Source organism: Myotis daubentonii, chromosome 3 (genome assembly GCF_963259705.1).
Source record: "Myotis daubentonii chromosome 3, mMyoDau2.1, whole genome shotgun sequence".
NCBI classification, from domain to species: domain Eukaryota; kingdom Metazoa; phylum Chordata; class Mammalia; order Chiroptera; family Vespertilionidae; genus Myotis; species Myotis daubentonii.
In genome coordinates this window covers 78771270-78797986 of record NC_081842.1, presented here as the reverse complement: position 1 = coordinate 78797986, position 26717 = coordinate 78771270, and the positions used below count along the sequence as shown (strand labels likewise).

Below are 26717 nucleotides of genomic sequence, written 5' to 3'. Positions count from 1 at the left end.
TGGAAACTTACTATGTCTGCAGCCTCATTTATTTCCTTCCTTCCTTCCTTCCTTCCTTCCTTCCTTCCTTCCTTCCTTCCTTCCTTCCATCCTTCCTCCCATTTTCTTCTTTTTTGTGAAGAAATTTCACTATGATGAGATATCCCAGTTAATTTTTCTGACAGTTTTCTTTGATTTGGGGATACTGTGAAAACTTCTTGGTCTTGTGATGTCGACATATATTGTATTCTTGTCGCACAGATAGAGGTTCATTGCCTAAAAAACATAATGCGTTGCCATTGGATTTGATAGCAAAACAAACCACACTTCATTGTACTTAACTTCTTTCAAACATAAGTTCTCATCCTGATTAGAGAACTTCCTTTGTTTTGTCGAGAAAAGCTTAGCTATCCACAAACGCTGTTTCCTTTCCACCTCGTCTCTTAACTTTGTGTTATCTAATCTTGTATATAATACTCTCCTGAAACTGCTCTGTTAAAGGTTACCATCCACTATACAATAGTCTCCTTCCTGCCACTATTCTATTTTTCAATTCACCCTTGTTATACGAGCAGCTTAACCTTTCTAAAGCATGTTTCATTTTTCAATCCCTAACTCAGAAACACTAAGTAGAAACTAGTGGAATGAGTGGTGGCAAGTAGGGTGAGGCCAGATTCTGGTGGCCCTTGAAAGCTCCATTTCAAGAGAGAAGTTTGTGAGAAGGGGATTAACACGATAAAAGGTGTTGTTTTACTTAGACCCTGCCAGTAGCAGTGGGCAGATGACAGATGGGGGAGATGAGTCTGGGTGATCAGCTGCCACATAGATCAGGTATACTGTGCTGATGGGAAGGACAGACTGACTGTCTTGTGGACTCGGGCCTGCCCAAAATGCTAGCTTGTTGAGTTGTTCATGGTATCGGTTAGAAGTAGCTTCCAAACGAATGTGAGCTTGTGCAGCATATATACAAGATGAGGCAATTCCGTTAAAGAGTAGGGATATGATTTTAGATGCAAAAGCCACAGTATCTGATTTCCCTGGGCATGTAGGACTGTGCCCAGGAACATCCAGCAATTCTCTTTTTAAGAGCCATGACTATACTTAGCTAACCTCACTGAATAAATCCTTTGTCCCTTTTCTCAGGATCCCAGGTCAGATGAACCAGACAAAAAATTCTGGTTCTGCTATTGCTGTAAACTTGTACGAACCTGTGCTCCTCAGGTACCCTCCCGGGCTTCCAGGATCCCTCTCCCAGCTCATTCATTACCCTGCTACCTTGGAGAAAAGTTTCTATCCCAGCATGCTTTCACTAAATTTTCAGATAAAATGTATCCATTTTGATGGTCTCAACAAGATCGTCCAACACATACCCAGAGCAGAGTTGGAAACTTTCCATTTATACAGAATTGTCCAAAGAAGGGAGAGCCAATAAAAGACTCCTGGCAAATGAGCTCTCAAATTTGGTCTGCATTAAGTAGAGATCATCTCATCAGCCCGACAGTAAAAGTGTCAAATTTCGCAAATACCTACAAAAGGTCGTAAAGGGATCATCTAACGATAAAGTTTGCTCACCTGAATAAGGGTGTTGACCAGGGTTCCTAAACTCTCTGCAGCTCAGATTCTAATCCGGGGTTTTCAGCATCAGGTGTAGGCAGCCAATTGGGCCGTCTGAGCGCCGTGCATCCTGGGAGCTGTAGTTTCCCGCCCCTCCGCCCGACTACAAGTGCAGCCGCTGGAGGACGGTTGCTTGGGGTTATTAGCAAGCGGGAAGTATGGCGGCAGCGCGTGTGGACGCGGCTTTGCCTCCTGGAGAAGGTAAGGCGATCCTCACCCCTGAGTCCTAAGCCTTACTCTGTGAAACTGAAGTAAATAATTACCTGGTAGAGAAAAGAAGCCTGGGTTTAGGGGTGCAGTTCTGGACCAGTTCTTTTGATGGGAGCTTGTGGACATCGCGGAGGCGCGCTGCCCTCTGGGAGTTGTAGTCTTCGTGCTCTGCCTAGCTCTGCAGCGTTGAGGCGAGGCCCTCACGGGGGACTACAGCCCCCAAGGCTCTTTGCGCGCCGGCACCCCGGATCCCGCGCTCCTTAGTTTACTTGGGTGGTGGGTTTCGGACCGCGGTGACCTTTCTAGGGTGTCTACTTTGAGTTCTGGGTGCCCAAGTGAAAACCGCAGGATCTCCCGCTCTCACGTTACTGTCCCCCTTTCCCTCGGTTCTAGAACATTCGGGACACCCTCTATCAAGCACAGCTCCCTAGACTGACGTTGAACCCTTTCTTGGAAGTGTCCGGTGGCTCTGATAAAATCTGGGGGTGATCCAGAGCCTACAGTTCTGCACCCCTGCTTCTGCAGACGGGACCCGCGGGCCGGGTTTGGTCGCTGCCCTGCGGGGCGCGGGGCGCGGGGTGCGGGGCGCGGGTGCGTCTGTGACCTGGAGCCGCGGGAACCGAGCTCCTTTGTTTTGGTTACAGCGCTTCCAGTTCTGAGGCTCGGCTCTGCAGTCAGTTTGAGGGCTCGGCTGTGGAGTGGAGCCTTTCTCCACGGCTTAGAACAGGGGCTTATTATATTTGGGGGGACAGGGGGGCAATCGGTGGTTCTAAGCAGTCTGTGGACTCCTTGGAATTGTGTGCAAAAGCTGTGCGTTTTCTTGGGACCCAGTACACAGCTTGCTCCAAATTCTCAAAATCCCATGACTCCCTCCAGCCCCCATCCCCAAATGCTAGAAGCCATTAGAGACAATGGGAAAACATTGCATCTCTCCAGGAGCGCGTTCTCGAGTAATTATTTCCCTCCGTAGTCTTAATTTGGGTATAATTGTGAAATTGGCAGTTTCTCAGGGCCCCGCCTCCCTCTGATATCTGCTTCTCAAAAACTCCACCTCCCCAACCCTCCCAAGGCAGCTTAGAGAAGGAGCAATTAACATTTATAGAGCACGTTTTATGTGAGCTAGAAGACGTTTCCATTGCTTTTTATTTTATTTTATTTCACATCACCTTGTTTTCTTTGTACACACCATGATAAGGCAGGTATTATTATCAAATCTGTCTTACAGATTAGAAAAGTGAACCCCAAAGAGATCAGTAACTTGCCCAAGACACCACAGTGGTGAAGTAGTGGAGCCAGAATTTGAACATCTTTTGTACCGAATTACTTTAGTGAGTGCTGTGAGCTAGGGATGGAGCTAAGTGCTCTCTTTTCACCCCCCCCCCCCATCAATTTAATGAATTAGGTGCATTATTCCCATTTTGTGGATAAATTAACTGAAGTATATACTTTGATTTGGGACACTATAGGACAGTGATGGCGAACCTTTTGAGCTCGGCATGTCAGCATTTTGAAAACCCTAACTTAACTCTGGTGCCGTGTCACATATAGAAATTTTTTGATATTTGCAACCATAGTAAAACAAAGACTTATATTTTTGATATTTATTTTATATAAAAACCCTAACTTAACTCTGGTGCCGTGTCACATATAGAAATTTTTTGATATTTGCAACCATAGTAAAACAAAGACTTATATTTTTGATATTTATTTTATATATTTAAATGCCATTTAACAAAGAAAAATCAACCAAAAAAATGAGTTCGCGTGTCACCTCTGACACGCATGTCATAGATTCGCCATCACTGCTATAGGATATACTGGTAGTTGGACTGTATGTACGTTAATCTCTAGCAAAAGATGAGTTCCACTTAAAAATACTATCATTACTTAGCCACAGAATGTGGAAATACTAGTCTGTGTTTAAATGTGAAGAATTCAAAAGTATTTCATCATAGAACTTGAGCAGCATAACAACTGGTTGACCAGTCGTTCGATTGCTGAGCTTTTATTTATATATATATATTCCATCCCTGTGCTCAGGGGTAGTATTTGTGTTTTCTAATAGTTTCCTTTCTCTTTTCTAGGGTTAGTGGTCAATTGGTCAGGGAAGGGGCTTCAGAAATTAAGTGCAAACTTACCTTGTGATGCTGACATTCATACTTTGATTTTGGATAAAAATCAGATTATCAAATTGGAAAATCTTGAGAAATGCAGTCGATTAATACAGGTAGGTATTGTATATGGAGAAATAGTTATATTAGAACCAGTTTATTATATCTAATAAAATAACCAAGCAAAAAGTAACTGTGCAGGCTTAGAAAGTAGTAAATGTTGCCTTAAATCTTTACATGACAGTTTCTCCTGAAGATGAACACACATGTGCTACATTTAGGGTGGACTAGAAAAAGAGGCATTTGTTTTTAAAAAGCAAACATTTTATGTTAGCAAAATATTGTGTTAAGATAGCCTTGTACCTCATGATAGGGGCAAAGGGTTCATTCATGCAACAACTGTAATTGGGTGCCCCATATACGTCTGGCACTGTTCTAGATTTTGACTGAGACAGTTTAAGGACTGCATTCTGTGGAGCTTGTATTCTCAAGTAGTTGCTGTGTTAACAGTGTTTTCCCTTTAGTAATTGGAGGAGATGTTATTGCTGAGGGTTATGTGTATTTTCCATCACTTAGGAGTAGCAGCAGCAGCACCAACAAGCTAATAGTTACTCTAGAGTAGGGGTCCTCAAACTACGTCCCGCCGAAAACATTTATCCTGCCCGCCGGGTGTTTTTGCCGCCGCTGTTTGCATAGGAATTTGTTCATAGTTTTTTTTTAAACTATAGTCCGGCCCTCCAGCGGTCTGAGGGACAGTGAACTGGCCCCCTGTTTAAAAAGTTTGAGGACTCCTGCTCTAGAATATATACCTAAACAGCATATCTGAAAAGTACAGATTGGGTTTATATATTTGGACATGTTTGGCCATATAAACAAATCTTTTTAAGCACCCTAATGTGAAAATAATTTATATATTTTATTCCGAAGAGTAATAATATGTTTCCTTTCCACAGCTGTCAGTGGCTAATAATCGGCTGGTACGGATGATGGGTGTAGCCAAACTGACCCAACTCCGGGTGTTAAATTTGCCTCATAATAGCATTGGCTATGTGGAAGGGCTAAAGGAACTAGTACATTTGGAGTGGCTGAATTTGGCAGGAAATAATCTCAAGGTGAACTGGGTTTTTTTGTTTTGTGGGTTTTTTTAAGTAATTATGTTTGAGGTTTTTTCAATTTACAAAAGTATTCACTGTAAAAAATAAATTCAAGCAGTTTAGAAATGAATAGAGTAAAAAAAAATGAAAGTACCCGCTCACACTGTGCAGGGATAATTTCAGTTAACATAAACTAAAAAAATCTTATTTTGAAACACATAACACAGTATAATATTCTTTTAAATGTGAATAAGGAATCTATTTTATACTTAGAAAAATGGATCAAACAGAATGAAATGTTAGGAGAAAGACTATATTATGCCTCATTAAGCTTTAAGTAAGTGTTTAATGGTATAGTGGAGAATACACTGTTTTAAAAGTGGGGTTCTGAATTCTAATCCTGCTTCCACCATTTAAGAGCTCTATAATTTTGGGCAAGTTAATAAATATCTCTGTGTCTTGCATTTTGATATGCTAGATGAGGGGACTGGATTAAATGATATTATTAACAGCTGACTTTTATTGAACAATTAATTTAGCCTAGGTACTATTCTAAGCAGTTTAACTGTATTAACTCAGTCTCATGACAGCCTATGAGGTAGGTAGTGTCATTATGCCCATTATATAGATGAGGAAACCAAAGAGTAGAGAAGTTAAGTAACTTGCCTGAGGTCACACAGCCAGGATTACAGTCAGGATGTGAATCCAGGGAGTTTGGCTCCCCTCTTAACTTGTAACGTCCTTGCCCTCTCAGCTATCATGTGACATCACTATGGTTTCTTTAATTTCTGAATATCTGGGATGGTATGATCCTCTACTCTGAGAGCAATAATGAAGGTGGGAGCTTGCTCCATAACATTTTGCCAAATTCTGTTAGCATTGTTTTCTCTTTTTCTTGCTAAACAGCACTCCTCTGCTTCCAATAATAAGCAGAGGAGCCCTAGCTGGTTTGGCTCAGTGGATAGAGCATTGGCCTGCGGACTGAAGGGTCCCAGGTTTGATTCCAGTCAAGGGCACATGCCCGGGTTGGGGGCTTAATCCCCAGGAGGGGGCATGCAGGAGGCAGCCGATCGATGATTCTCTCTCATCATTGATGTTTCTATCTCTCCTTTTCCCTTCCTCTCTGAAATCAATAAAGAATATATTTTTAAAAATAAATAAATAAATAAGCAGAGGAGGCAGGAGACTCAGCGACAAGAAACCAAGGAAGTTGCTTTATTTTGATTTTGTTTGCGTGAACTGACATAATAATTTTCTTGTGCTAGGCCATGGAGCAAATCAATAGCTGCACAGCTCTACAGCACCTCGATTTATCAGACAATAACTTACCCCAGATAGGTGATATATCTAAATTGGTATCACTGAAGGTAAGTGTGTGTTCTATGTCATTTCTGAAATTTTATACTAAAATGCCAATAGAAAGTTATCTGTTTGACTTTAAAGCAGCCTGCTACATATGAAGAACAGACTGTGTTCATTACAATAAAAATTCTATTACAGTGTGAAACTTTTTGTTTTTAGTGTCTATAACTGATGTAATTAAAACTGGTAATTGTAATTAGGGTTAATTCTTATTTACTATCCTTCAAAATGAAATTCCCTTCATGTCCAACCAGCCTGCTAGCAGCTTTGCAGTAAGTACATAGCATATTGGCGAGGTTGAGCATAATTATTCCTGAACATGAGCCTGTGTTCTTGACGCTCGGAATTGCTGTTGTTTTTTAGTAACAGGTATTATTAAGTTATCAAAATTATCTTCACTTTAATTTTAAAAAATAAACCTGTACCATATAGCACATTTTATGGAGGAAAATGTATTATGCAACCAAATAAGTAACAGTTGAACTCACAGCTTCAAAAGACATATGTAGGCATTTTCCATATTTTTGCTTCATTGGATATTAATATTAGATGAACTCATTAAGCTTTAGAAGAAGTGATATTAGCTCAGCTTTCCCCACATCTTTAGCAGAACATGCAGTAGTTATTCTAAACAATTTGATTTAGTCAGATACTAAGAGAATTCAAATGAACTGAAAATGATTAAACTTTTTTTTTTCTGAAATGAAGGCATGATTATCTTACTAGAATCTGGGTGTTCAGAGAGATTTTGGTTCCGCATTGTTGCTGACCTTGAGTCAGCTTCACCTGCGAGTAGCACATGATAATTTGATCAATCTTTTAGTTTCCAAGAGAATACAGAGACTCTGTGGGAAAATGCATGCAGAGTTCCAGTTTGGAGCTGGTAGCGGACATGCTGATTGGTCCGCCCTTTTTTCTGAAGCAGTAGGAATGAGGACTCTCTCATCTCTAGATCATGGATAGTTTTTGCACCTTGGAGTTGGGATCCCTGCCTGATGGGGTCTTTTGGACGCTGGCACATGATCAGGGGAATTAGAGCAAATTATGGATTGTGTGTTTCCTCCCTCCCTTTCTTTCTCCCTTCCTCCTTCTCTTTTGGAAAATTTGCTTTATACATGGTTGTTTTAATAAGTGTTTTCTTTCTGTTTCTTTCTCAACCTCTATATTGATGTTTTAAAAAGTAATGAACCGTTTGTTGGAAATTGCTCAAGTTTTAATAAACTAAATCTCATGAAATGCTAGTTGCTACACCTAGCATGTGTTCTTGGACAAGTCTGTAAACTTTCTTAGGCTTAGAATGTGGACAAGTAAAGAGAGAGGACCAGACAACAACCCATGACTCTTCTACCACTAAGTCTTTGATTTGTGTGCTATGAGATGTATAATAAAATAGGTCCCTGTTTTCACACATACCATTTTGGTTTTTGTCAAAATAGACCCATTCATTTATAATCTTTTCATTTGTAAGTCATGTTGTTTTTACTTTTAAGACCCTGCTTTTACATGGAAACATCATCACCTCTCTTAGAATGGTACCGGCTTATCTACCGAGGAGTCTTGCTATCCTTTCTTTGGCGGAAAATGGAATTCGGGACTTAAATGAGGTAAAATTTGAGGATGTTCTCTGGAAACCAAGAAGCTGCAAAGTTGTGAGAAAGGAGGAGAAACACAGGAGAAAGTTGTGAGCTCACTGTTGGACTGTGAGCCTCTTGGAAGAAACTGCATCAAGATGAAACACTGGCTCTAGCTGATCATTATTTTTCTTTGCATTTTTTTCTTAATGTCAGTGGATCATGAAAGCATAATTTCATATGTAATGTGCAGTTATTCCATTTGTAAGTGATTGGAGATAGAGGGACATCTACACTAAAGAGGTTAAGGCACACTGTGCACCATCCTCTGGCTGCTATTAGGTTTTCAGTTGTCTTTGCTGGGAAGCAGTGCTGATGCTTTCTAAGCGACATTGTGCAGCAAGGGCAGATGGCCATATCGTTGGAATTTGGAAGTCGGTGGATAATATAAGAGTGTTACTTGTCGCTTTTCAGAACAAGAGGGGAATTGTTACATTCTCAAATTGCCAAAGATGTGTAATCACGAAAGCCTTGCGCTTGACACTGAATAGTCCGATTTGTTCAACGGACATATCCTTTGTTCCAGATCTCTTTTTTGGCATCCTTAACTGAATTGGAGCAGTTGTCGATCATGAGCAATCCTTGTGTGATGGCAACACCTTCCATTCCAGCGTTCGACTATCGGCCGTACATCGTCAGCTGGTGCTTAAACCTCAGAGTCCTGGATGGATATGTGATTTCTCAGAAAGAAAGGTGAACACGACCTTTTTAACATCACGTTTACTATGCAAGTTACTATAAAGACCATTTCTAGCTTTCGACAGATTAATAAACTGAATATTTCTTTAAATGTGCATTTAAAATGAATATCCTTGTGCAGTCATATAGCAGACTCTGTGCTGTTCGCTTAGGATTTTCTATCCTTTCTACAAAAGAATTTCAGTTCCAGAGGTTGGGTCTCAGATCAGTCCCACAAAAGCTTGCAATTCACCAGATATGTAAGGCAGAATTGAAAATAACTTAGGACCCAACTACCCTTTATAACAGAGGCTCTGTGGGAAAATGTATGCAGTTCCAGTTGGGAGCTGGTAGCAGACATGCTGACTGGTCCTCCCCTTTTCCTACCTGTGAAGCAGTAGAAATGAGGACTCCCTCATCTGTAGATCATTGATGGTTTTCGCACCTTGGAGTTGGGACCCTGCCTGGTGGGGTCTTTTGGACGCTGGCACGTGATCAGTGGAATTAGAGGCTTAGGGGAGGTAAGGAACTAGGATGTGGGCAAAGTGGTTGGAGTTAGGGAATTGTGAGAACTGAAATGAGTTTATTCTCATCTCTGTGCCTCATTTCACTTCCTCCTCTCAATGCATATGTACATGCCATTGTAGACTCAGCACATACATTCTTCCTCACCTTTTTTTGCTCTTCTGTCCTGGAGCCTGGCAGCAGGCCCTTGAGGGGTTTCCTAATGAGGGGATGAGTGGTAGATCACAGGGTTTTCCTTTTCTTTTCCCTGCAGTTTCGTCTAGTTGCTGAATCGGGCGAGGGGCAGTGAGGAATAGCAACCAGGAGCTACACAGTGGTGGTGCTGGTGCGGGGTGGGGGACATATGTCAAGTCTAGTTTGCCTACCAAAAAGTGTGGCTTTTTCCTTTATCCTGTAGTAAGTGTTGCCATGTATGCATGAACCTTATTTTGTTTCCAACTGTGGGTAGTTCTAAAGCTGGAATATGGATTTACTTGGATTATCTTCTCCAGATCTTTCTTTAAGCGAAAGAAGTTGTTGGATTTTTCTGTGGGAGTAGGCAACATTTTCACATGTGGGAGGCAGCATGGAGAGATGGTTAGAAATGAGAGTCTGGCATAAAGAGAGACCTGGAAGGGAGAGGAGCCCTGGTGAAGAGAGACAAGAGAAGGCTTCATCATCTTTCCCTGCCGCCCATTAGCTGTGTGGCCTGGGCAGGGCCCTTGGCTTCTCCAAGCCTTAGTCTCCCATCTGTCAAACGTGGGGAATACTACCTCACTTTCAAGGTAATGAGGATAGAGGATATAAATAGCACCTGGTCATACACTAGGTGCTTAATAAATGATGAGTCATTACTTTTGGATAGGGAGTAGGGATTGAAGTGATTTGAAGGAGCTAAAGCAAGTGTTAAGAAACAAAATATTTGTTAAGTCTGAATAATAATGCAAAGGCTATGTTTCTACACTGTGAAAGTGGTTTTAATAGGTGACTTTCAGGAAATTTGTACTTCTTTGAACTTCCTGTGTAATGTTTTACAAATGTTTAACTTCAGAGACTCCAGGGGGTAGGGAACAGTGCATTCACTTGGGTAGCCTCCCTTTGTGTGAGGGTCCTGCACTAAAGTCTGGAGGGAGGCAGAGGGGGAGGGCAGCACAATAACAGCCCTTTCTCAGATGAGTTCTTTTCCCCCAGATTAAAAAAAAAACAAAGTTTCATAATTCAGGTCTAGTCTCAAAAATGATATTTACAAATACCCATATCATCCCCACTGAGAGTATGGAACAGCCAGCACTCCAGAGATCTCCTTTGCCCCACTCCCATCATAAAACTCCCCTCCCTGCTAGAGATAACCATTGTATTGGCTTTTAGTTGTTGTTGTTAATCCTCACCTGACAATATTTTTCTATTGATTTTTTAGAAAGAATGGAAGGGAGGGGGAGAGACAGAGAGAAACATCGATTGGTTGCCTCCTGCACACACTCTGACTGGGGCATGAGATTGAGCCTGCAACCGAGATACGTGCACTTGACCAGGATCTAACCTGTGACCCTTTAGGTCTTCAGGCCAACACTCTAACCAATGAGCCTAACCAGCTAGGGCTATTTTGACTTTTTGATAATCCAGAAAGATTATTATCTTTCCTGGTTATTATGGAGTCTGTAAATCAACCAGCTCCCGCCAGAGTAGCTGAAATTAAAAGGATGGACAATACTCACAAATAAGTGTTGGTGAGTATGTGGAGCAATTGGAACTTTCATACACTATTCTAGGAATGTACGTGGTTCAATCACTTTGAAAAACTGGCAGTATTTACTGAAGCTAAACATACAGATACATTCCCTGTAGCCCAACAATTTGACTTCTGGTCTATACCCTACAGAAATGGGTGCTCTGTCTACCAAAAGATACGTACAAGCGTGTCCATAGCAGCCTATTCATAATAGCTTCGAACACTGGGAGCTCTTTGGAACATTTGGGAAATGACCCAAATGTCAGTCCATAGAAGAATGGGTAAATAGAAATATTCAGACTAAAGAATCTGCCGAACCGGTTTGGCTCAGTGGATAGAGCGTCGGTCTGCGGACTCAAGGGTCCCGGGTTCGATTCCGGTCAAGGGCATGTACCGTGGTTGCAGGCATGTCCCCACTGTGGGGCGTGCAGGAGGCAGCTGATCGATCTCTCTCATCGATGTTTCTGACTTTCTATCCCTCTCCCTTCTTCTCTGTAAAAAAATCAATAAAATATATTTTAAAAAAAAAAGAATCTAGATTGTTATTGATGCCACACTAGTGAGAAAAATGCTATTGCAGGTGATGTCTGAGACAACACTGGAGTCTACACTGTACTCCCATGTTTTAAAGTATCTCTGGAAATATGCTATTCAGGGGGGAGGAATTAGGCTAAGGGAGAACTATTGTCTTAAAAATCATTGAGTAGCCTGCGCAGTGTTCAAAACGTCCTCCTGCTCAATCTTGGGGATTGTCCTGAGGATAGGAAGGACTTTCCGGTTTTCATATGTACTCAGCCTGTTATTTCCTAAAAACATCCAGGTTAAATGTTCTCCCTCATGAGAAGTATCCTAGTTTCTTGGATGACTTGAGGTAGCCACATCTTAAGTGTGTGTGTCATAGAAAGAGTCACTGAGCAGTCACCCCCCTGTGGTGCTTTGGCTAGTGCTTTCTGTGGGAAAAGGGCAGCTGTGGAAAGACCAGCGCCTTTGTATAGCACCTGAGAATTTGGATTTCTTTCTGAATTTGTTTCCATCTGTTTTACTATTTACAGGACACAACTACGCCTCTGTTGCTTAGAGATCAGAGCCTAGTTAGGAAGCAGAAATTTGGAGATGTTTCTCTTTTTTTGAAAAGATATTCAAAATATAGGGAAATAGAGAGAGACCTAACATAGGAACATCTCAGTACCCACCATGCAGCCTCCAGAGTTACCAGCATTTTGCCGATCCTGTTTCATCTATCCCCCACTTTTTTTGTTAGAGTATTTTATTTTATTTTATTTTTATTTATTTTTTAATATTTTATTGATTTTTACAGAGAGGAAGGGAGAGGGATAGAGAGTTAGAAACATCGATGAGAGAGAAACATCGATCTGCTGCCTCCTGCACACCTCCCACTGGGGATGTGCCCGCAACCAAAGTACATGCCCTTGACCGAAATCAAACCTGGGACCCTTAAGTCCACAGGCTGACGCTCTGTCCACTGAACCAAACCGGTTATGGCATGTTAAGAGTATTTTAAAAGCAAAACCAGTATCATTTTATTCAATACTCTTCTTTTTTTTTTTTTTAAAGAGCAGGTTGTTTTCATTTTCAATTTTAATAGTTGTTACTTCTGTTATATTATGTAAACTGTTCCTTTAATTTCAAGAGAAATATCATATTCCAGTGATTTGAAAGTCATGTTATAGCTAAATGAATGTTAATTTTGTTTTTCTTTTTGTTGGCAATGGTATCTTAATTGGCAGGGAGTTTTTTTACCCAGGAGAAAATTTTATGGATTCATGCATTTGTATAGTGGTATGTTTTTGATGAATGAAAAGCAAAGGCAAGAAAAACATTTTACATTCACTGATGCTCCACAGTTTATGGTTTTTCTCACACTTATACTGTGGGGCACTGGAGCCTGAGCCTTCTTTGTCTTTTTACTTTTGTTGCTCCTTCGTCCCAGACTACACGCTGTCTACCACATGGAAGTGTTGCTCGCTGGTTATGTTCAGGTTGGCAGTTGCCATTTGCTGTGGACCTTTTTGGAGGGAGAGCTTTTCAACAAGTGATTTGCCTGGCAGAACTTATGGAAACTTAGAGCAGATTTCATGAAGATTCTGAATGATCTTTATTTTAACTGTTTTTCTGAAATAGAATAAACATTTTATTCGACTAAGAATGGGTTACCTGACTTGAGTTAATCTACTTGGCATACCACATATCTCACTGAAGGAAAGCAGTCCTTCCTTTCTTGTGACCCTGGAAGATCGCTAACTAAACGTGTTATATTGTATTGCACCATGACTCTTTTGCAGGACTTAACCAGTTATCAAGAGGACAGTTTCTCTTCAGTCTATAATAGACCTTGGGTGGCTTGACAGTTTTGGACAGTACAGTTTGTATGATGTGGATACCTTGATATGAAGGTCCAAGGAAATAGTTGTGAATTGGCAGTGATTTTCAAACTATCTGCAATGCTTAGCTAATTGTATAAAAACAGAGAAACAAAGTATATCAAAATGATCCAACCTCAACTTCAAGTTGAGGGCCAGGTTTAAGAATGGCAAAATTAAGGCAATGTCATGTTAAACAAAAATAAATAAATAAACCAATTCAAACATGTGTCTATATATATAAAAGCCTAAGTGACCCTTACAACTTGTTGACTGAACAACTGGTCAACCAGTCGCTATGATGACAGATACTCAATGCAGGAGCTGCCCCCTGGTGGTCAGTGTGCTCCCACAGCCAACCTCCTGTGGCTGGCCAACCTCCTGCAGCCAGCCAACCTCCTGCGGTCCCTCCCCCTGGCTGGGCCCCGATTGGCCTTGATCACTGGCCAGGCCAAGGGACCCCACCCATGTACGAATCCATGCACAGGGCCTCTAGTGGAAAAATAAACAGTAATAGAATGACCTCCCACAAATCCAATATCTAACTTCAGTGGTTTTCAACTCATGGCCAATCTTGTTCATTTAAACATACTTCACCTACTTCCTCTTCTCCTGTGTTACTTTTAAGCAGATCTCAGATTACATATAATTTCATCTGAATATTTCAGTATATATCTCTAAAAGATAAGGGCTCTTCAAGAAATAACTATAATACTATTATCACATGTCATCTGTAATATATTTGGGTACTTCAGTTTAACAGTGAATGGAGGGAATACGTATTGCTTCTTTGAAAATAATTTTGAAATATTTCGAACCATTAGTATAAATCTATGGAAATGCCCCTAAACAAGAAAAAAGGTTTGAGTCATGTTAAGAGTAAGGGGAGTGAATCAGAAGGATCGATTAAAAAGTTGAGTGAGTTTTATTTATGAAAAACATCCAACAAATGCTATAAAGGTAATTAAGATGGGAGATCATGTTGCTTAAAATTGTATACTAGTACTATCTACCTGGTGTCACCTTCTCTTTATGTCCCCCAATTCCAGTTTGAAAGCTGAATGGCTCTATAGTCAAGGCAAGGGGAGAGCATATCGGCCTGGCCAGCATGTCCAGCTTGTCCAGTATCTAGCTCTGGTCTGTCCTCTCACTTCTACACTGGGTCTTCAAACAGCAGAGGATGCCAAGCTAGAGAAGATTCTGAGCAAGCAGAGGTGAGCCCACTTGTTGATAGCAGCTGATGAATTCACAGTGAAAATACCTCTGAGTCTTTGCTGCGGGGTCAGTGGGACTGAGGCCAGTGCTGCAGCCCACATTTCTTTTTTTTTTTTTAAATATATTTTTTATTGATTAAGATATTACATATGTGTCCTTATCCCCACATTATCCCCTACCCCCCGCTCATGCCCTCACACCCCATTGTCCGTGTCCATTGGTTAGGCCTATATGCTTGCATATAAGTCCTTTGGTTGACCTCTCCCCGTTACCCCTAACCTCCCCTACCTTCCCTCCAAGGCCGACAGTCCATTCGATGCCTCTCTGTCTCTGGATCAGTCCTTGTTCATCAGTGTATGTTGATCATTATATTCCACAAATGAGTGAGATCATGTTGAATTTATCCTTCTCTGACTGGCTTATTTCACTTAGCATAATACTCTCCAGTTCCATCCATATGCAGCCCACATTTCTGAGCATTTTGGCCCCTTGTCACTGCAGCAGTCGGTCAGGGAACTGAACCACACAGTGCAATCCAGTTTGCTCCACAGCAGCCGCATTGCTAATCATGCCTGGGGAGAGCCAAGCAGTATGAGAGGATGGAATTTTTTAAAAAATGGATCTGTTCTTTTAATGTAGGTGTTCCTTTTGGGTTTTTAAATACATTAAGAAGTATAGCTAACAACAAGTGTTACTGAGGATATGGAGAAAAGGGAATCTTTGTGCACTGTTGGTGGGAATGCAGACTGGTGCAGCCACTGTGGAAAGCAGTATGGAGTTACCTCAAAAAATTAAAAATGGAACGGCCTTATGACCCAGGGATTCCACTTCTGGGAATTTATCCAAAGAAACCCAAAACACCAATTTGAAAAAATATATGTACCCCTATGTTCATTGCAGCGTTATTTACAACTGGTGGCCTGGTGCACGAAATTCGTGGTGGTGGTGGGGGGGCTGTCCCTCAGTCCGGCCTGTACCCTCTCCAATCTGGGACATCCCTCTCATAATCCGGGACCACTGGCTCCTAACCGCTCACCTGCCTGTACAATTGCCCCTAACCACTCTGCCTGCCATTCTGCACCCCCCCAACTACCCCCCCCCCCGCCGGCCTGATTGCCCCCAACTGCCCCCCCTGCCGGCCTGCTTGTCCCAACTGCCCGCCCTGCCAGCCTACTCACCCCCAACTGCCCCCTTGCAGTCTGCTCACCCCCAAATGCCCCCCCGCCACCCTGATTGCCCCCAACTGCCCCCCACTACTGGCCTGCTTGCCCCCAACTGCCCCCCCTGCTGGCCTGCTCGCCCCCAACTGTTCCCCCCTGCCAGCCTGCTCAACCCCAACTGCTCCACCCACCAGCCTGATCACCCCCAACTGCCCTCCCCTCCTGGCCTGATCACCCCTAACCTCCTCTGCCTCAACCCTGCCACCATGGCCTTGTCTGGAAGGATGTCCGGAAGGTCTCCTGGTCTAATTAGCATATTACCCTTTTAGATAGCCAAGATTTAAAGCAGCCCAAGTGTCCATCAGTAGACAAGTAGATGGAAAAACTGTGGTATATTTACACAATGTAATGCTACTCTGCCGTAAAAAGCAAGAACATTTTATCCTTTGCAACAGCACAGATGGACCTAGAGAACATTATGCTAAGTGAAATAAGCCAGTCAGAGAAAGACAAGTATCATGATTTTACTCATATGTAGAATTTAATGAATTAACTGAACTACCAAGCAAAGAAAGCAGGCAGACAGCTTTGGATGGGTGTGTGTGTGTGGGCGGGGGGGGGGGGGGGGGGGGTATGAGCAAAAAAGAGGAAGAAAAGAAATATAGCTAGAAGCATTAAGTAGTTACTTTTATTTTTTAAATCAGAGATCCTGCTTTAAATGTTTGTACAAGTGTATGTATATGAGTTGTCTGTCTATGTGATTTAAAAATAAGTTCCTTAACCCTTCCTATCCAGTGCTTTCGAATGAGACTTTGTAATTTGGTGGTGATTAGAGGTATCTACTTTGAAGATTGTAAACTTCTACCTTTCTGATAGGAAGCATAAAAGCTTGCTTTTCTGGGTGTTTGTTAAATCACATCCGATGTTGTTGACTTTTAGGTTTCATCAGAGGCAGTTAATGAACCAAAGCCAAAATGAAGAGTTGTCTTGTCTTCCTCCTACTGAAACAAAGGCGCCAGAGCGTTCAAGCCCTCTTCAAGATTGCCAGACAGTCCAGGAGTGCGGTAAGAAAGTAATTAATCTGTTTTCTTCAAGTTATTTGATCCGTTGAGCATCGTAAAACAGAAAAGGTGCATATTTTCATAATTTTTATTAGTTTTTTAACTTAAGTGGTCATTTGGATCTTATATTTTATATATACGTGTATACACACTCATACATATATATGTAGGTATGTATATCATAAATATTTTTTCTAATTTTTAAAAATTCAGAGCACTTCACTTTTTGTATTTATCTGATACTTTGATTATTCTTATGATTATTGAAAGAATTTATTTTCTTAAAAATATTTGGTTTGATGTTTTAGGCTTACTGGAGGAATCAATGAAGGCATTTTATTGCATTTTACTCTATTTCAAGGATTAAATTTTCTTAAAAAGATGTAACTGAAAAATACGTCTTAACTCACACAAACAATATGTGAGGTGATTGATGTTTTAATTAACCAGATGTCAGGAATCTTTCACAACATATACATATGTTAAATCACCACAATATATACTTACAATATCTTACAATTTTGTATGTCAATAACACCTTGATGGAGCTGAAATTTAAAAAAAACAAAAACTTTACATATGTTGTGGTTTCAATGATACTCTGTTGATTCTTTTAGACCCCGTCATCCAAGTAAATTCTTGGGTTGGGATAAGCAGTAATGATGATCAATTATATGCCGTTAGGAGTAACTTTCCAGCCTCTCTACATACTACAAAGTATTCTCGAAATGACCTGCACCTGGAAGACATACAGACAGATGAGGACAAGTTGAACTGTAGTCTTCTCTCTTCAGAGTCGACTTTTATGCCGGTTGCATCAGGACTCTCCCCAGTATCACCTACAGTTGAGCTGCGGCTACAAGGCATTGACTTGGGCCTAGAAGATGGTACAAATGACGCCGTGAAAGGGCAGGAAGACCAGGAATTGGGTAAAGAAGAGGAAGAAGCTTCGTGGGCTACAAATGAGAATTCTGTTCAAATGATGACAAGTGCAGTCAGTGCAGAGGGCAGTGAGAAAGGTGGGCTGGTACCTTGCCCTGAGCTAGCAGTAGCCAGTGCTCTCTCGAAAGTTGACATGCACAGCCTTTTATCTTCTCCTGAGCCAGTTGGACACAGTGTCTTACATACAAAACCCGACAGAAAAGAAACCGTATCTGAAACTGCTTCAGAAGAACTTCCTTGCGGGGCTTTCCCCCAGAGCTCTGTTGCTTTGGGACAAGACCAAGTTGCCCTTCAGAAACTGAATGAAGCAGCCACCACACTGCAGGCCTGTTGGCGGGGCTTTTATGCCAGGAACTATAGCCCTCAAGCTAAAGGCGTGCGCTATGAAATCCGGCTGCGCAGGATGCAGGAGCACATTGTCTGTCTCACCGATGAAGTAAGGAGGTGAGTCAAAAGACCTGTCAGGTGCTGTTCTGTTGGTTTGGGGCGTCATTCTTAGAGCTGATTCGGAACACTGAATCAGTGCTGTTGTGCTCAGGACACATTCATACCACGTTGCCACACTTGGCTAACTTGTCTCCTACAATACACAGACACTGTCACATGCATCTCCATGTCGGTACATAGATGCAGCATAGCAGTAATGCTGAGTGAATACCTGCCTTATAAGGCATCTCTAAACCTAAACACACAAAGGTACAGAAAATGTAGAAAAACTGGATAAGTATAAAAATGAGAAAGTCTACATAGAACTAACTAGGTGACCTGAGAATTAAAGAAAAGAGCAGGAATTTAAAAGGGGTTAAAATACTGGGGCAATGGTAGGAATTATGCCTTAATTCCGTGGCTCACTTGTTTTACTGACTGCTGACTCAGAAAAATTAGGATTTCAAAATTGATTTTGAGTATTAGTATTCCAGCCAGCAACATCTATTAATAGTGTCAGGTGGGAGAGGAGAAGGCAGTAAATGAGACTGAGAAGGAACAGCCAGAGTGGTAGAAACCCCTGGAGTGGTCCCAGCTCCAACAGGGAAATGTTTTGGGAGAGAAGAGAGGTGCTGTAGGGAGGATAGAGAAGTGTACATTAGATTGAGAAGCTGGGGTTATTGGTGGCTGTGTTGGGGCTCCAAGACTATCTTCAGGTTTGGTGATTTGCTAAAAGGACTCTGGAAAGCTATTCTGTTCATGATTATGGTTTATTATAATGAAAGGTTAGGATACACATTAAAGTCAGCATAGGAGAAAGATGGATGGGGCAGAGCCCAGGAGAGACCTGGCACAAGCTTCTCGGTGTCCTCTCCTGGTGGAGTTGTACAGGCAGGCCTTGATTCTCCCAGCAACGATGTGTGACAATACCTGGGAAGCACTGCCAACCAGGGAAGTCACTCAAGTCTTCATACCCAGGGTTTTTATTAGGGCTCAGCCATATAGACAGTGACTGACCTTCACTATTCAGACTGATACAGGGTGAGCAAAAACACTTACTCACCAGCCCTGGCCAGGTAGTTCAGTTGACTAGAGTGTTGCCCCAATACGCCAAGGTTGTGAGTTTGATCTCCAGTCAGGGTACATACAAGAATCAACCAATGAATGCGTAAGTAGAAGAACAAACTGATGTTTCTCTTTTCTCTATCTCTCTAAAATCAATAAGTAAAACTTAAAAAACAAAACACTTATTCACTAGAAAGCACAGCGTTAGCATAAACTATCTGGTTTAGTTCAAAGTCCCACCTATGTATACAGATACTCTTACCAGATGGGACATTCCACGGGCTTAGGTTCCAAGGGCTTACAGGTTACCTCCTGGGAGCCAATCAAGGGCGCTTCTGCCTTTAGAATACATAGAGTTTGAACACTCCAGGCTGCTGAATTAACCTTTCCTGCCCAGTGAGGTTCTGAAGAGCAGCTTCGGTGGCATTGTGGGATGATGGCAGTTTGGAATAGGTTGCGAGTGAATGAGATGTAGAAAGTGAGTGTAGCTAACTCTTTCGGGATGTGTTGCTGTGAGGAAGAGAAGAGCTGGAGGAGAATATGGAGTTAAGGGGGGGAAAATTAAAGATAGGAGATAAAGAGCATGTTTATGTATTGATGGAAATGATTCAATAAAGAGGGAAGAACTGATGGTGCAGAGGAAAGAAAGACATGCAGGCTTGAAGTTTTTGAAAAGATTAGAGAGGAAGGGATCCAGTGTGCAAGTAGAGGGAGTGGGCTGAGGCTGGAGCAGATATGAGGTATAGGTTTGATGCTGAGGGATGGGCAAGTCCTGTGTGATGGATGCCTCTCCTTGAATCGTGACGTATAAGATGTGGTCAACATTTAAAAATGAAGAGAGGAGTGAGGGTGTGGAAGGTTTATGGAGAGAGGTGTGAGGTGTGAGGTATTCATTTTAAAAATGAACTTATAAGGGGAATGGAGGAGAATTGCTGGGCAGTGTGAGGAAAACTTAAAACAATAGGTCAGGTTGTATGATTTTCATCAGTCCTCTGCCGTTCTATTCTGATGGGGGTGGTTACTTTGGTCCATACAGGAATGATTTTTCCTAGGTGTGTATGGAAGGGGAAAGAGGGAAGGGCAAGGAGTTGAAGGTATTTGGGGGTGATTATTATAATGATGGGTCTTGGCATTTAAATGAGGTAAGAGCCCGGCTGGTGTGGTTCAGTGGTTGAGCATCCACCTATGAACCAGGTCTAGGTGAAGATTAGATGTCTAGATTGTTGCACTGGGGTGGAGGACTGGGGTGCAGGTGAACTGCGAAGATGGGAGGTAGTGGTTTGTGTGGGTACTTTAGACTATTTTTTTTAAATGGTGTAGTCAAAATAAATGACTGGGACTCAAATGAGACAATGAGAAGGAATGATGAGGGTGGATTATTCTTAGAGCATCCATGGGAATGTTGAGGTCTCCACAAATGATGATGGGAATGGGGCAGTGAGAAAGACTGTGCTGAGACTTCAGTGAATGGGGGCAGATAATGGGAAATCAACATTTGAAAAGAGTTTGGGGAGATTTAGTTCCTCAAGGAGGAAGGTAAAGAATAGCTTGTACACATCAGTGAGAAGTAGTCTCCTGACCCTAATGGACAAGTGAAAAAGATATCTTCCACTTGAGAGGGCTACAATGCCCTCAGAAGTGTGTCTGATTTGGTCAAGGAAAAGTTCACCTAAGAGGTTGACTATACAGGGTGGGGCAGAAGCCGGCTTACAATTGTGAATATGCAAAAATACAGAATTCATTATTGTATTATTATTGATTAATTATTGTATTATTTTCCACATGAACAACTGTAAGCCTACTACCCTGTATAAGGGAGCTGGCTAATTACAATTCAGGAGTCTCAGATGGCACAGGAGAAGAGCTTGGGGGCCTAGAGAATGTGAGGAATTGGGTCAGAGATTCAGAACAAGATGATGGTTACAGTCTGGGAGATAAGACTGTAGGGGAGCCTTAGATGTATGGTAGGCATAAGTATGGAGAGGGTGGCAATGAGCCCAGGGTCTGACTTGAATGAGTAAGGGGAAGTGATGGGATGAGGTGGAGGTGGCTTATTGGTGAGAGCAAGAAGCTCATGAGGAACTGGGGCAAACTGAAGTTTGGTGGGATTAGTCCTGCTAGTCTAGAGGGTGTTTCTCGCTGTTATCCTATTCCTAACTCCTTTCTGCAGCTGATGCCTCTCGTGTGTTTGGGTGGGAAATTGAGGCCAAATAAAGAGCCATTTAATATTGTATTTTTCATCACTGGCAATACTTTGTGGAACCAATATAATCTGAATTTCAGTCCCATCTCATTTGACTTATTTGTTCAGTCATAGTTTAAAACTTGTTCCAGCTTAGATATTTTAAAAGTAGAAAGGTCTGTTATTTGGTTTTTAATGTCTGCCGTGCATGTGCTTATTAGTTGTTACAAGAAGTGTAAGTCAAAGCACCCTTTCTTGTGTCAATAATGGAATTTGAATTATTATAGATTAAGAAAAGAAAGAGATGAAGAACGTATTAAAAATTTTGTACAAGAAGAGGCTGTCAAATTCCTTTGGAACCAGGTAAACTTCTTCCTGCTGATTTACCTAATGTGTGAACAAAGAAAAGTTCTATATTTATTTAGGTAATCATAGAGTAGTTAGGCATACTAAGCACCCTTCCCCAAGGTCAAGGATGTAATTTGTACTCTTTGCCACTAACTTGGAACTAGGAAGTGATCTTTGTTACATTTTACTTAATCTGAAAAATATTATTATAATTTTGACAGGAAGATAAAGAAGTATAAAGATGAAGCAAGTGACTAAATTGAGGGATGTTGTTATAACTTTTCAATACATAGGTATAAAAACCCAATTTGAAGTTTTATGTAATTATCTTGTCTTATCCTTTGGTAATATTTGAATGAAAAGTGACTAACATGATTTTTGGTAGTTACAATATGCATGTCCTAAAACTATACATGACTTTTTGGGAGAGAAAGTTTGAATCTTATAATAGCACACTTTAGGGACAGTGCAGACAGTTGATTTTATTATAATTATATTCCATCAAATATTTTTTAAGATGATTCCTTGGAAATATTTTTATATAAGAATTTCTTGTAATAAGGTCTTAATACTGTCAAATTCAAAAAACCTTTCTAAGGTTTTATAATTACTATTACTAGGGGTGTGCTTAACTAAATGTTATAATAACAATACTGTGGGATGCTATGGAATAGTTAAAAATAACTGGGCTGACATGGAAAGGTCTCCAAGATAACGCTGTTCAGTGAAAAACAGCAAATTGCAGAACTTGATGCTCCACTTGATTTTAAAAACTCACTTTGTATTTGAAAATATATAGTAAAATGTCTGGAAGGATAAATATCAAACCGCTATCAATGATTACCTTGGAGGATAGTCAAAGGGAAACTAAAAAACTCTACATATTACCTTTTTTTGTTGTAGATGTTATAGTAAAATTTTGACATCTTCATTGTACTTGAAAAATGTAAAGGTCATCTTACCAAGAACTCAGGGTGTTTGGGGGTATTTTTCAGTTGTATATACAATATTGTTAGATAATATTTAAACTCTTATCCCAAATGGATATCTAAAATGAAACTCTACTTATATTAGAGAACCTACTTATATTAGTAGACTCTAATCTGTCTAATTATGTGGACCTCAGTGTATATTGAGTACATTATTGACCCCTTAGTCAGCTAGACATGTGCTGTTGTACTTCTGATTGTTTTTCCAGTAAAAGCAAGAGAATTGCTTTGGGCCAAGGACGTGTACCATTGTGCCAAGCCTGGTTTAGATGAGAGGTGCTTTGAAAAGGGTAAGGGAAGTCAGGATGCTTCTAGCTCCAGTTTTGCTGCCTCCATTTGCCAACTTAATGTGTGTTGGGAATAAAGCTCAAAGGACAATTATAAAATAGGCATGACTTTTATTTTATAATAAAACTACATCCTTTGGTTCATAGGTAAGGTCTCTGCAAGCTTGGCAACAGACTGTGGACCAGCGTCTAAGTTCCTGGCATACCGATGCTCCTCCTATATCAACTACTCTGGTGCCATCTGAACCTCCATTGTTCCCCCAAAGCCAGGAGCCCTCTTCTGATCAAAATTTGGACTGGTTTGTTGCTCCTGATGGAGCTCCTCAAAAGAAATCCTTACCGGAATTTCCAGACTCTGGTTTTCATTCCTCCCTAGCAGAAGAAGTTCACTGTTTGCAGGATTCTTTGGATTTTGAAAAAAGTTCCGGAGAAAGCACTGAAAGTTCGATAATAGGGAATTCTACTGACACAGTCAGGCATCACAGAAAGTCAGGAATAGCGGACGTTAGCGAAGAACATGGTGAGTGGAGTAAGGAAAGCTCAAGCAGTGAGCAGGATAATAATCTGCTTGAACAGTATTTAACTTCAGTTCAACAGCTGGAAGACTCAGAGGAGAGGACAAATTTTGCGGAAGGGGCAGGAGATAGTACGCTTCACATAGCTCAGTCCCCTGAAAAGTTAGATGCTTTGTCTGACAATGCTTCTGTAGATGGTACTCATGTCATATCTCCTGCTTTGCAAGATGAAATCAGCCAGACACCAGAGGATCGTAAATTAAATGCGGAAGTTGAAGGGCAGCAGTCAGAGTGTGATTCTGCATTTCAGGTATTGCATGTTGGTATTACTGTATAGCATGCCTGGGTGCTTTGGAAGCAGAATCCACTTAATTTTTCTTAGGAATATTTTCAGTTGCTTTTCTTTCTTTTTTTTTTTTTTGAAGGGGAATTTGAATATACCCTCACTTTTGTTATTATTTATATAGAATGTATATTCTTGTCTCATATTTTCCATATTCTAGATACTGAAGTCAATCTTCATATCGACTGGGTTAGCCTTTTTTACTTAGCTGTAATGTATCAAGCAATATTTATATTGGGAGCTATAGGCACTTTATTTCTTAACTGATTGCATCAGTAGTGTTTCTGCTTTTTTATGTATTCATTTGCTTTCAAAAATATATTAGAATATCTTAAATAAGATAGAAAAATTTACCTTAAAGATATAAATAAGAGAATTTGACTCCTCTGTGTGAGGAAATTAATTGTGTGGTTAAGAATGCAGTTAGTTAAAATAAAGGTAAACAACATATGTGAGGATTGTGAAGTATTGAAATTTGCCAGCCTCCTTCGGGGAAGACCTTGTGTTTTAAGCCTTTTTTCCTCCCTTATGAGTCAAGGAAAACTTTTTTATAGGCAAATAGGGGAAGAAGGTAAGATTATAGAATTTTTCAGTAGGGATGATTAAATTGTCTCATGGAAAACTTTAGTGTATATCATGTATCAGTTTTAACATATGAAGCCAAATGTTCCATCCATAATTAAAATCAAGCTTATTTAAAGAGGCAATATAAGAATATTTCTCTCAGATATGAAGAAAGCAAATACACTAGGCTTTATTCATTTGGAAAAATGTCATGACAAACCTTTGTTATCTTTTCATTCAGTCCTTTTTTTTAACCTCACAGATAAGTATGTGTGTGCCAATATATTGCCAGAAATTCATGTCTGTTCATCTTGTATACTGCTTTATATTTGCATTTGTATTTCAGTAGAAGATCTGTGTCATTTAGTTCACGTTTGATTTCTGTGTCTTAATGAAGAACATTTAAAATGATACTAGTGGTAGAATATGGTGACTTTTTTTTAAGAACTATTTTCTATCTAAATCTCTGAAAAAGGTGCCACATTTGCAAGACAGTTTAACAGTGAATAAAAAGAAATAAACCTCACTTATTTTTACTTGTTAAAAAGAATATGTATCTGTAACTCTGGGAAGAAGTGATAATATTGTGTTTGAATATTACAAGTACATGTATATGCAAATCAAGGATAATTTTTTGGAAGCTTGATATTTTAATCTTTGAGAATGTTCTAATACAATTAAACGATTCATATCTGATTTTCCCCAATCTGTGGACATACAACTATTTGAAATGAAGGCAATACTTATTCTCTAAATTTAGGTGCTAAATACCTATTTATTCTGCGACAGTCGTAGGTCCCTTTCTTTAAAGTTATATATAATAAAAACTTCGGATCCTTCAAGAATAAGGTCAGGGATCACATGTTATTCTTTGCTGATAGTTAGAAACATTTCTCCAGTATGGGTAAGATGTATTTTTCTCGGTTTATAAATATGTAGCACTCAGGTTAAGAAGACTTGAATTTCATTCTCAGAAATCCAAAATCTCTTGGAAAGGAATTATTTGCTGTCTCTTATAAACTGAACAGCAGTCTTATGTTCAAAAGTATTTTTCCTAGTGAAGCTTGTGTAATGTTGAAAGCATGTTAAATAAAAATAGATTTTTTTGCTTTTTGAATAATGCTAATTATCTTTTATGAATGATTTTTAATTTCTTAAATAGTCCCTATTTTTCTATTTTACAGTTAAGTGCCTCATTGCTGCCCATTGTTAGACAAAGAAAAATCAAATTGCACTGCACTGGTTCCAAAAATGCTGCTAAATGATTCATTAATTTCTCACTAAAGCTCCTGAAATGTCCTGGTTTAGTATTGCTTAAGTAGGTTAAGGTTACTGCTGACATCTTGTCCCTCTTCTCTTTTTTTAAGAAATGGCAAAACACAGCTATATTCATTTGAGCATGAGCATTTGTCAGTAAGATTTCCTTTTTTACCTTTCCTTTGTTTTTCTAGTGTATAAATAGTATTTAGCATACTTTTATTTTAAAATTGACAGAATAGCCCAGCCAGTGTTCTCAGTGGTTGAGCATGGGCCTATGAACCAAGAGGTCACTGTTCGATTCCCAGTCAGGACACATGCCTGGGTTGCAGGCTCGATCCCTAGAAGGGGGTACACAGGAGGCAGCGAATCAGTGATCTCTCTCATCATTTATTTATGTTTCTATCTCTCTCCCTCTCTCTTCTTCTCTGAAATCAATAAAAATATATTTAAAATTGATATCATATGTGACTAATATCCTGCTCTTCATTATATTTAACTCCTCCTTCTATTTAACCACAAGGGGGCAATTCAAGAATGAGTTATTAACCGTGAATTTTTTGCATTTCTCATGGTTCTAGGGGCCTCATATACAGTATATAAATATATATTGTGACATATTTATGCATTTCAATTCTCTATTATGTTTTGAAACTTTGCTATTTTTTCATATCACTTCATATTATTATTTTTTTAAACAACTTCTTAGTGATTTCTTCCTCAGTACTTCAACTGTCCTTTTTGTTCTTTTATTTTTCTCTTTCATGGAAGCCATGTTCTTTAGAAGCTGGTTTAGACCAAGTTAATGGCCTTTTAGGCTTCCTCCACGTGAATAGGAGTTCACTTTGTGAATAATAAGAATTATGTGTCACGGGGTGGGGGGCAGGGGGGGCGCGGCATCAGGATTTTAGAGATGCTTAGGTGTGTGTTGGGGGCGGGGGGGCAGAGGAATGGCCAAAAAAAGGTTGGGAACCACTGATTTAACTTTACTAGTGTTTTGAAGTGCAAGAATATTAAGTAGCCCCCTACATTAACTTTATAGATTATCTTGAATGTAGATAGAATGAAAA

The 26717-nt window shown here is 40.3% G+C and overlaps 1 protein-coding gene across 1 annotated transcript; it reads left to right on the top strand.

The window, feature by feature from the left end:
- Window positions 1-1670: 1670 nt before the first annotated feature.
- On the top strand, window positions 1671-26370 carry CEP97 (centrosomal protein 97). Its single transcript, XM_059687943.1, has 11 exons — window positions 1671-1794; window positions 3888-4030; window positions 4868-5026; window positions 6274-6375; window positions 7861-7974; window positions 8528-8694; window positions 14343-14507; window positions 16608-16732; window positions 17347-18115; window positions 21632-21707; window positions 23116-26370. The coding sequence occupies exons 1-11, from the start codon at window positions 1752-1754 to the stop codon at window positions 23818-23820; spliced, it is 2568 nt and encodes an 855-aa protein (XP_059543926.1). The 5' UTR covers window positions 1671-1751; the 3' UTR covers window positions 23821-26370.
- Window positions 26371-26717: the final 347 nt, after the last annotated feature.

Bases quoted from the DNA above. Each gene is read 5' to 3' on its own strand.
- CEP97 (XM_059687943.1), top strand. From the start codon at position 1,752: ATGGCGGCAGCGCGTGTGGACGCGGCTTTGCCTCCTGGAGAAG. The intron at 1,795-3,887 runs GTAAGGCGATCC...TCTCTTTTCTAG, and splicing joins GGCTTTGCCTCCTGGAGAAG to GGTTAGTGGTCAATTGGTCA. The intron at 4,031-4,867 runs GTAGGTATTGTA...TCCTTTCCACAG, and splicing joins AATGCAGTCGATTAATACAG to CTGTCAGTGGCTAATAATCG.